Here is a 12,087-nt window from a genome sequence, read left to right as displayed (position 1 = left end):
TCCATTCACCCATCCATCCATGCATCCATCCATCCATCCATGCATTCACCCATCCATCCATCCATGCATTCACCCATCCATCCATCCATGCATTCATCCATCCATCCATCCATCCATCCATGCATTCATTCATCCATCCATCATCCATCCATCCATGCATTCATCCATCCATCCATGCATTCATTCATCCATCCATCCATGCATTCATTCATCCATCCATCCATCCTCCATCCATCCATCCATGCATTCATCCATTCATCCATCCTCCCTCCATCCATCCATCCATCCATGCATTCATCCATCCATGCATTCATCCATCCATCCATCCATGCATTCATTCATCCATCCATCATACATCCATCCATGCATTCATCCATCCATCCATCCATCCATCCATCCATCCATGCATTCATTCATCCATCCATCCATGCATTCATTCATCCATCCATCCTCCATCCATCCATCCATCCATCCATGCATTCATCCATTCATCCATCCATCCATCCATTCATCCATCCATCCATCCTTATCCAGTTCAAAGTCACAGTGGGACTGGAGCCTGTCTCAGCTGTCTTAGGGTGAGGGGCAGGCTACACCTTGGGCAGGTGCTGGACCGTCACAGAGAACAATTGTTCACACTCATATTCACAACTACAACCAAAAATCAGTTAACTCCAAAAAAAATCTAATAAAGTAGGAGCACTCAGAGAAGCACAGGGAGAGATGCAAAGTCCAGGCAAGAGGTGGACTCCCAACCAGGGCTGTCTCTATGATAAGAGTGGAAACCACCAAACTGGTCTCAGGTAGAACCAGCATCAGGTATCATCAGTGTGTTGGCAAATGAAAACAAACACAAGAGACGCAGCAGCTTAATGTCAGCTCATAAATGAACAGACAAACGTGATGCAGTATAGGGTGGAGTCAGTTATTGAAACAAGTACAAATCTGGGATTAAATATTGAACATATTCAGCTTGTATCCATCAGTAATAAACAGATCTCAGTTAGAGGTGTGGACGACACTGTGTGTGTCCATAAGAAACAAGCTACACTATAACACAACTGCTTTCAAAATAAACTATGAACTATAGACATTGGAGGGTTGTGTTGCTATGGAAACAAAGATGTAGATAAGGTTTATCCTTAGATTTTGCTTCAAAATGAGAAACCTGCAGAAAGTCTTCTGCAGTGTCAGACCTTAGTAACACTGACAGATATGGATGTCTCCTTTCCCAAAGACAAGTCTGACAGGCTGGACCGACATCTGAATTAAACAGAGGCTTCACAGCTGATGGATGCCATCTTGGTTTACATACTAATTCCCATCATCTATCAAAATCATGGAAAATGTGTTTACCTCCAGATGGTTTGTAGCGTATGACAAATGTGAGATTTATTTCAACTGAAGAAGTGAGCCATTGCTGATTCAAAGTGAGTTCCTGATTAAACTATCAGTGAGAGGACACCACTGAATGACTTATGACAGTGTGGATGATACTGGTTTCCTTGGCAACTGCAAGTACAAAGCAAAGCGAGGACCAAATTTCTTCCAGCGTAAGCAGCCTTTTAGAGTTAATAAGAAATGAACAAAGTCGGTATAAATGCAGTGAAAACATGAACAAAACAAACAAGTGTGGGTTGTTTTATGATACGCTGGAAGAAAACACCAGTGACCCTGAACCAAAGTAGATTGAGGCCTTGGTCCTGGAGGTGCTGCTGTCACTGTCTGGTCACAACGAGGTGGTTTTATGGGCCAGATGTTGTAGAATTAAGCATTGGGCATATTCCTGCAACATCTGTAAAGCCTGTCTGTCCAATCAGGAGTCAGTGTTGGGGAATTCCCGCTGGGTAACAAGAGGGCTCAAAAAACCAGCTCAGACTGTTAATGTTACTGGGTGAGCTGTGCCCACCCTGTACATGCCATATGTCACATTTAGCCAGTAAGAAGTATTACTTTTTTCAGATAACACTGTACACGTCATTTTTTACTCTGAGTTTTCTCTTTTTTCTTAATTCTGCTACAAACTTTTAATATTACCTTTCCACAAGTACGTCTCCTCATATTTGAAATATAAATATTTCAAAGATGTGTAAAAAATCGACAACTACAACACTTCAAACTAAACACATATGTCGTCACAGGTGTCGTCTAATGGAAGCCCACTTTCTCACATACGGTTGCAAACAAACAGGATTCAAACTTCTTGCCCTGGTTCATGTGGATCACTTCTGGTGCTCCCAGCCTGTTAAACATCACCTCCACCAATGTGTTTACAATGGTCTTGGTGTCTACTGGTCTGGCAGGCTGGACATCTCTGGCCACTTGGTGCGATAGTGTATATCTGTGAGGACATAGTGGTTTCTCCTCTCTGTGGGACCTGAACCTCAACCCACCCAGTATCTGAGGTGAGTATCTTCCTCCTGTTGGTGCCTCTACTCTGTTGCATCCACAGCAACCAGCCCCTGATTGGATGGTTGCTTTTCCAAATCTGCCACAGCGAGTGTCTCCTCCCTGACTCTCCTTCCTCTCAGCAGCTCGGAGCTGAACATGATCCAAATGCACGCTGCAGTGTAAGAGTACCTCTGCTTTAAGCAAGTGGCAGTTCTGACACAATAACGTTAGAGTTAACTTGTAGTCCAGTCCATTGCAATGTATGACACGGTCACAATGCAAACGAGGATAAAAACCACATTATGTATGGTGATAAATGATGCATAACCAAAAAGCAGTCACACACACACACACACACACACACACACACACACACACACACACAAGAACAATATATATCCACTTGTATGTGTCAGTGCTGCTGCCTGGCCTGCATCCAGACGGGGGGGGGATTAACCTCAGTGGGTTTTTACCCTTGCTCTGTTTAATTAAATATGTCTGAGTACAATTTCATGTTAGCAAGGCATCTCAAAAAAAGCACAACAGAGAGGAAAATGTTATCTGAGGGAAGGTGAGCTTGCCTAAAATAACAGGCCAAACGCCCACAGCGCTGTTTAAGAGATGAGAAGGACAATGTGTTTGGTGAAGGTAGAGAATCTGATGGAGATGCAAAGGAAACACCCAGCCTCCAGGAAGTAACACTAATATAACACCTATTGGCACCCTATTGCTTTGTCTGGGGTCCACGTCCTCTAGTTTTTAGTTCTTAGTCCTGACACTGAATTCAAATTATCGCTCATCTCAGCCGTGACAGAAAAAACTCCCACTGTACAGCAGCTAATAGCAGGAAACGTTAGGTGCTAAATGTTGAACACATATTTAGCTAGCATCTAAAAAAAACAGACCTATAATAAAAAAACTTTCAAGCAAAATTTATTAAGAACATTTTTCAAAATCAGCAAAAATGCAGACCTGGAGATATATTTGAAAATATTATTATAAACTAGCAAAACATGATAAGGCGTATGATGGTGATAGTAAAGTTCATGTTACTGCAGCAGATTGTGTCTCAGTTGGTTAGCTCACTCAGTTTACCAGCTGTCTGGTTAATTTATCTGATGATTAACATTAGTACGATAAATCTTATGAGTACAAATGGGGACCAGTTTGCACTAACTCAGATAAGTGGTTCAGCAGTAAAGACGTGTCAAAGAAAACATGGTTATTTCTTACGTCTGTAAACTCCTCTGTGTTCTACAATATAAGCTTTCTCATCGTCTGGTTCGACAGAGCATTAGAGGGCTGACTTCTACATCTTGTCACGTCCTCGATGTTAAACAGAGACTCTCAAAATACAATGAAACAGCACAAACTTCATGGTAAATATGCAAACAACCATCCCTGGATCACTGCCACACATCTGTAATGATCGTATATCACACAAATACATTTGTGCTTCTACCCCATTCCATTCCTGCCATATGTGTAAAAAAAACAGTACGCAGCACAGGTACGTGATAATATGTGTTTGGATAGCAGAAAGAGTGGTCTGTGGTGGTCTGTGGTGGCCTGTGGTGGTCTGTGATGGCCTGTGATGGCCTGTGGTGGTCTGTGGTGGTCTGTGATGGCCTGTGGTGGTCTGTGATGGTCCGTGGTGGCCTGTGATGGTCTGTGGTAGTCTGTGGTAGTCTGTGATGGTTTGTGGTGTCTGTGGTGGTCTGTGGTGGTCTGTGATGGTCTGTGGTGGTCTGTGATGGCCTGTGGTGGTCTGTGGTGGCCTGTGGTGGTCTGTGGTGGTCTGTGATGGTCTGTGGTGGTCTGTGATGGCCTGTGGTGGTCTGTGGTGGTCTGTGATGGCCTGTGGTGGTCTGTGGTGGCCTGTGGTGGTCTGTGGTGGTCTGTGATGGTCTGTGGTAGTCTGTGGTGGTCTGTGATGGTTTGTGGTGGTCTGTGGTGGCCTGTGGTGGTCTGTGGTGGTCTGTGATGGTCTGTGGTGGTCTGTGGTAGTCTGTGATGGTTTGTGGTGTCTGTGGTGGTCTGTGGTGGTCTGTGATGGTCTGTGGTAGTCTGTGGTGGTCTGTGATGGTTTGTGGTGGTCTGTGGTGGTCTGTGGTAGTCTGTGGTAGTCTGTGATGGTTTGTGGTGTCTGTGGTGGTCTGTGATGGTCTGTGGTAGTCTGTGGTGGCCTGTGGTGGTCTGTGATGGCCTGTGATGGTCTGTGGTGGTCTGTGGTAGTCTGTGGTGGTCTGTGATGGTCTGTGGTAGTCTGTGATGGTCTGTGGTGGTCTGTGGTGGTGGGTACAGCCAAAGATGCTTTTGATGCGAACATCATTGAGCAGATTCTGAAAACGGTGCGACTACATCATTAAGGTCTTAGTGTTGACTTCTGTGAGACGACATGGTGGCAGACAGCTTCTGTCTCAGGGCTAAGCTTCTTTGGGGGATCTTTCCTCCTTGCATAACTAAAGCAAACTAACATCTGCTGTACTCTGGCAAGCTTCCGACTTTGGACCACATCACTGTGACAACACAGCCTGATGTCAAGTTGACCCTTTCATGATTATTTGCCCAGGTCAGGACAATCAGATTTACTAATGAGTACCAACTGCTTTTAACGTACAGTCATCCTGTGTCTGTTTCTACTGTGTTACTAACCACTGTGTGTCACTGCGCATCCAGGGGAGACCCTGCCACGGATTCCATCAGTGGATTCTCCTGGTTACCATGGTGATAGGATTGGCATCTCTCATGAGCACCCCATAATACCACAGCAACCAGATTATAATGCTCTAATCTAGGATATTACTAGTCCCAGTTCAGCATCAAACAGCAGTGCTTACTCAACATCCATGTACACTGGGTCTGTACTGGAGCGAGTGGTAATAAAGCTGTTTCAGTTTATCACAAAGCATTTGCTTGTTCGGTTTACCAAAACACCAAAACACCTTACTATATCGATTACAGACACTTGACTGGGACAACCAATCAAATGTGTCAAATTGCTTAGTGGACTTTGCAGAATAACCTTTACTATAAAGAAATTGGCTGGAAAAAGAATAATATCAAACCAACTGATTATTAAAAGATTGACTGTGAAGACAATGACAGTAAAATAGTAGAAATGCAGTAGCATACTGTCAGCATGAACACAGAGGGATGCATAGATGTAGAGCTGGTTGGAGGGGGTTGGGAGATTAACATCAAACATCTCTCCCTAAACCCCATCAGCTGGGCATACAGCTGTGGATTGAGATTAAGCATAGGAATAGGAGAGTGGCTTTAAACAATGCAATTCTCTGATGGAGGTGAGAGCGTCGGAGGAACATCCAAACCAGTACAGTCAGACTGTGCTGTGGATTTACTGGAAATGAGAAGTATATGAAAAGCAATGGAGTCTCTCTAACGTGGCTTTTTTGGGATGTCAACTGGGCTGTAATCAGGAACATTATGTGTTTTTATCATTACGTATTAAACTGCATAATAATGAGTTAATTTGGTCATGTTTCATTAATATGCTTAACATTCAGGAAGATTAATTAAGTTTACAGACTCATGAAAGACATTTGAAGCATCTATTCAAAGCCTGCCAGGACACTGCTGAGTGCCAAATCAATTTCTAAAAGAGCCATCGAGCATCAGCCAATATTAGCTTTTTGACAATCTTCTGGTATTAGAATTTATAATGCCCGATAAATTAAAATTTAAAAGTAAAGAAGAGAGAAGAGAAGCACCTGTCAGCCATGTTTTGGGTGTTAATGTTGGTGAAACCTGTTTGGAGCACCACAAAGACAGAGCCGGGTAGACACCTACTCATAACAAATGTTAGGAAAGTCTATGTATATTTCCTGGCTTAAAGAACAAAAATAGACTGATAAAAATATCTGATTTTTAAATCACCAACCATCAAATGAGTACTCCTAAACACCCTCTATTAGTCAGGATCTGATCTCTAAGAATGATTTGATTTGTTGATTAACACAAAAGGTTTTTCTGTCTTTTGTCTCTCTGCACGACTCCATGAAATCCTTGCACCACTGTGTACTATTGCAGGGTCTCCATTATTGTAGGGTCTTTGCCTTACAATATAAAATGCCTTGAGACAACTGTTGTTGTGATTTTGCACTATATAAATAACACTGAACTATCATCAGCTGCTGTATGACCCAAAGGTTATCTGTCCATTTGACCCATAGACATGTATTATTACTGTTAAGGGTGGTTGAAAAAGCATCAGTCATTTATCAAAATAGTGATTCAGAACTTAGTTGGAGATTATATTTATTTCAAGTGTTTTAATACATATATACGTGTATATTTGAATGTGGGCTATGAGGAATTGTTAAACCAATGAAAAACAAGCACAGTTCACTGCATGAAATAGCCCTGCCAGTGCACACTTCACATGAATGCTTCCGACACTTAGTGCTGCCCACATACTAGGGAAAAACCTAGAAAAGTGCACTGAGACAGAGAAGCTACTTGGACAATCACAGGTGTTCTTATGAGTCACATATCTATAAAGTCCAAGTTATATATGCAGTACAAAGCTCAAGCTCACCGCTCAGTGTTTGTCCCTGTAAAACATCCCTGATAATATATCGTCTCTGTGTATCACTGTATCACTCTTATATTTCCGTCTGATTTATCAACCCAGATTTCAAACCTTATGACATTAAAGCTCTAAATGATGTTCCAGCTGAATTGCTCTTACTTAACAACTAATACCTTGAAAACTCTAAGACTGAAATGTTCAAAACCAAATGGCCATAAAAATAACCATGACGAAAAGGGCAAATGGATTACTGCTGCAAACAGGGCCCTACTGTGGATTACACCATCAATATCCTGCTATATGTTAGAGATAGAGGCAGAAAGACCAAGGGGAAGATTATGGGGGGAATTTATGTCATTGTTAAAATTCATTTCAATTAGTCTCTGGCAGGAGATTCTTAATACCTCCTCTGGACAAGTCGATCAAGTCATTAAGCTTGAAATGTGAGAGCCAAACAAGTTTGTTGATAAGGTTTCAATCACAGAGCTGGCACTGTAGTCAACACTCTGCTGATCGTTAAGCTGCACAATTTTGGATGAAAGATGGCTGCACAATTTCCTCATTGCTTCTCCTTTCCAAGAGTTTTTTCAAAGGGGTTAGTCACATGGGGGAGCAAGGAACAGTCTGAGTGACTTCAACACGGTTCAAAACTCAGTGAGTTATAATGATGCTGACCTCTCACTGTCATAAATATTCATTAGAAGACATTGCAGATGTCTGACAATGCTGAAGTTCTAACTAACACCTAAACTGGGAAAAACTGACAAACGACATGAACATGATTCTGCGCAGGAGTAAGAGAGAAACCATGAACATGAAACATGAACGTGACCTGAACAGAATCATGGGATATCTGAAATCTGACATGACATGGAGGGAGGGAAACAGACACCAACGCTGAACAGAGGAGGACAGAGGACTTAAATACCTGGAAGGGTAATGAGGGAAGTGAAAACACCTGGGAAACACAGCTGACACAAATTAACATGAGGCTAGAGGGGGAAGTGAAACTAAACACACTGAACATGGAAACACAAGACCTTATAAATAAGGAAACATGGGATGATGTAGACATGACAACACGAGCTTGACGATGGAACGTGGAACATGCAGACATGAAATACATGACAGACTGGGAAGCATGGAACACAAGGACGAGGGAACAGAAAGGGACATATGGACATAAACACACAGTGAGGGATACAGGGGAGAGAGACACAAGGGCAAGCTTCATAGACAAGGAGGCATAGAAGAAACATAAACCAAGACAAACTAATAATAGAACTTAACTTTATGTCATAAGTGATCCCAAATACAGAACAACTCAACTACACCCTAATTTAAGAATAACACATGAATTTAACATTATTTTAACATAAGAAATCAACAATACAAAATAAGTCAACACGCTGGGTCATGACCCAGCCCCTGGCAGAAATGGAAGAATTGTTGTGTACTGAAAAACACAGTTTGCTCTGCAGAAAAACACACAGACTGCAAAAAATTGAACACACATATACATGATGGATTTTCCAACTGTAATGGCTGTGATGGAGGTGAAAGCAGGTGTGCTCAGTTCCACTTAACACACACTGAGAGCAATCATTATCATAGTCTTTCCTTCAGGTCGTGCACCAAATTACCATTTATTATGCATACCAATGACATATCAATGACAACTCTGCAACATCTATATCTCGCTGACCTCCAGTACACCACATGAAACCATCAAAAATACGCTGTGGCGTGAGGCTGCCAAGTTCATCTTGTCCCTCGGGACACCCTTTACTATTGACAGAAAGATGGAATCATGTGTTTGAGTGTGTGTAAGCAGAATGCTGTGGATATAAAGTCGCTAACCTTTTACTGTACTTTGCACATAGCTTTGTTATGTAACTAGCGATGCTAGCACAAATGGTAAATGCAAACGGGCTGTTTCTATACACAACTACGACGATGTATTCAGGGGGAAACATATCTAATGTTGTGTGCTCGTTGTGCTTCAGCGTTTCACAACAATATACTTTGAGCCATTCAGTGTGTAAGCCCAGCCTTCTGATAGCCACTTAGTGCTATTCACAGATGGCTGTTTATTTTCCTGCAGGACCTGACCACTGTTAACATAAGTGCAATTTTACAGCAGCATGCATGTGGCTGTGATGTAAATGTCTGTCCTTAGGCGTCTGCTGAACAATCCACCAAACTGAATCTACGAATCACTTTTAGGTGTGTGTCCGTGTGTGTGTGCTGGGACAGAATGAAAGAGCGGGCCTGTCAGTAATCCTATGTGATAATCTCCCTTGAACTTGGGTCAATAATGACAGCAGTGAAGGGTGGAGGGGATAGAAACACTAAACCGGCACAGAACAAAGGTCACAACTCTGCTCTAGCTTTGGAAGTTGTTACTTTGATGCCGAGTGATAACCTGCTGCAGAAGCATTAACCATCACTCGGAGGAATATGAGTGCAGCCTCTTTTCTTTTGTAAGTCATTGAAATTGTATCTACATAACTATGCAAACGTCTCGAGCCACTCCTGTATTTACTATATGAATCAAGCTAAAATCAGCATATGCAGTCAAATGTAATAGACCTGTGTTCTATCCATCCAGCTCCTTAACACACAGGCCGGGGTTGCTGGTGGGCTGACACTGGGTATGAGGCCAGTACCATTCTGCTGTGAGTGCTAGCCACTGCACTCCAGCAGTAATAATCACAATCAATTGTTATTACATGTAATAAGGATTATCAACAGCCAGATAATCAAATACAACAATTATTTACATTGTTCTACCTGGACGAGTGTGTGAGAGGGGGAACTACACAGTTCACACCAAACAACTGACATCCATTGCTTTCTGGGCTAGCCGGTCATGGTGTCTATTTAGTGCAGTGTGTTAAATGTATCACTGCCAGACAGATGTCAGTAACTTTGAGATTTATTAGAAATGACACAGCAGTAGTAACAAAATCCACATGGTTATTTTTTCTGACAGTATGTCTGTTCAGTGTTCTTATGTCATCCACTGCTTCCATATTGTACGATGGTAGCATGGAGTGATCCAAACTCTCTTAATCAATGTTCAATAAAGACATGCCATGTTTGCCAGCGGGTCACCTTTACAGAAGCTCCACAATCAGTCTTTTTATGTCATCCTTCTGCTCTACTGTAAACTTTACAGCAGCCTTTCAAGCTAAAACACATCAGTGGTTCATTGTGTTTCAAACGTTAAATATCACAGGTTACCATTAGGAAGGATTTCACTGTTAAGACATTTTGCTTGCACCAGTGCAGACAGTGGTCCACTGTGTGCTTACATGTCGTGTCCTGCTGAGAATGCACACATTATGAATCATCTTCTTGCTGGAATAAACCCTTTGTTAAAAGCACATCTCACAGGTACACAGTAGGAGCATGTTGTCTCCGCCTGAGAGACTGCAGACAGCATCCCTGAGCAAACACACTGCACTGCACAGGAATGCAGCAGACACCTATCTGCGTAGGTACATCTACACACAGCAGGGCTATTTGTAGGAAGATTGTTTTATGTGTGTATATAATGGTAACCACACAAGGAAGGAAGGTATAAGGACACATCAGTGCTGACTGCGTATAATCAGTGGTCATATTACTGATGACAGATTATCAGCTGAGTCAAGGATGGATTGAGGAGGATCCTTCAGCTGGTTTTAAGAAGTGACAGCAGCGAGGATCAATATTCCTGTAAAAGCTCAGTGTGATTTGTGCTTCATGTGATTTATGTGTGAGGGTTTCAGTCTCGTGCAGCACACGGGCTCCTGTGAGTGGGATGTGTCGTAAATAAAATGCATCTTTTTAAGAAAAACGTGTCCTTGGTGGCAGCACTAAAGACAAGTTGATGATGATGAGGTGAAAATGAGTTTCAGTGGCCTTAGATGTCTGGTGAACTTCTGCAGTTCGTATAATGATACAGTCTTCTTCAGTGCAACACGGTGAGATGACACCAGACGATGACAATGAAGTAGAGGGGTGACTGGATGGAGTAACCAGTAAAACTGGTTACCGACTGGTCACACGAGAGCGAGAGGGGACAAATGGGTCTAGCCTGGTACCTTGCGCTTGCGTTCAGCCCGTTCCCGGGAGCGCCTTCTCCTCTCTCTGGCTTTCTCCAGAGCCTTCAGATCCGGAGGTTGGTCCATTTCAGACCTGGCCTTCTTAATGTGAGCCGCAGCGTGAGCCATGACTGTCCTCTCACTGTTTCCACACGCAGAAATCTACAGCTCTTAGATCACTCAGTGGTCCTCTCAGAACGCTTGCCTCATTAACAAAAGAGACCAGCCATCCAACGAAACACGCCCCCTCTCCAGGTGACAGACGGCCACCAGCAGGCAAAAACGGGAAGAAAACAGAGACAGTTCTGGAATCCTCTAACCCACTGTCTCTCTGCACCCATGCAAACACTGTGAGTGTCACTAGCAAGCCTTCCTCCCTGCTGCCTGGATAACTGCATCTGAGCTCAGGATGGAGAGAGAGGAGGGGTGGCCTGGTACACGCCACCAAGAGGTAAGCCGGAAGACCAATAGAGAAGCCAGGAAGAGGCAGAGAGACAGGAGGAGAGCTCCGCCCCTCCCTCCACCACTCGGGCTGCAGAGGTAGCAGCAGATTCTATGGGAACACTCTGCTTTGGACCACACTCTCATTATACCACCTCCCTCTCCCAGTAAACCAGACGGGGAGGTAAGAGCAGGGGGCTGGGGGAGGAGATGGTAACAAGAAACGGGAGGAGATACAGAACACGGAACCGTCAGTGTGTGTCCTTTGGAGAAAGAGCAAGGGAGGTACCATTTCAGCAGAAGTCAGAGGGGGGTCCCTTCCCCTGTCAGCTAATGGTATAGTCTGCTTGAGCAAACACACAGGCACACACAGAAAAACACACGATAAAAAAATGTAATAAATGTCTGGCAGACCTTTAAATGACATGAAGTTCATTTAAACCCGACTGCAGACAGAGGCAGCGCTACCATCACAGGCACCACTGAAAAGCACTCAGTGCTACAGTTATGTCAGTATGTGCAATGCTAAGCATCCTGTTATAAATGGTGCTGTGATGCAAGGCAGTGTTAATGTATTCAGTAGCTTTATTAGCATTTATTAGCAGCACATCA

At 43.2% G+C, this 12,087-nt stretch overlaps 1 protein-coding gene across 2 annotated transcripts in view; it reads right to left on the bottom strand.

The window, feature by feature from the left end:
* Positions 1 to 11,452, bottom strand: part of LOC100696152 (ankyrin-2) — an 81,370-nt gene extending 69,918 nt beyond the window's left edge. Inside the window, exon 1 of one of the 2 annotated variants that reach the window (XM_025899687.1) lies at positions 11,035 to 11,452. In XM_025899687.1, the coding sequence (XP_025755472.1) occupies positions 11,035 to 11,163 (129 nt within the window). In that variant the 5' untranslated portion in view covers positions 11,164 to 11,452. The remainder of the gene's footprint in view (positions 1 to 11,034) is intronic. The other variant, XM_025899688.1, reaches the window with a different exon arrangement.
* Positions 11,453 to 12,087: the final 635 nt, after the last annotated feature.

The sequence above is a fragment of the Oreochromis niloticus genome, linkage group LG3 (assembly GCF_001858045.2).
Source record: "Oreochromis niloticus isolate F11D_XX linkage group LG3, O_niloticus_UMD_NMBU, whole genome shotgun sequence".
In the NCBI taxonomy this organism is placed as follows: domain Eukaryota; kingdom Metazoa; phylum Chordata; class Actinopteri; order Cichliformes; family Cichlidae; genus Oreochromis; species Oreochromis niloticus.
Note: the sequence above shows the minus strand (reverse complement) of the source record. Positions and strands in the feature narration are given on the sequence as shown.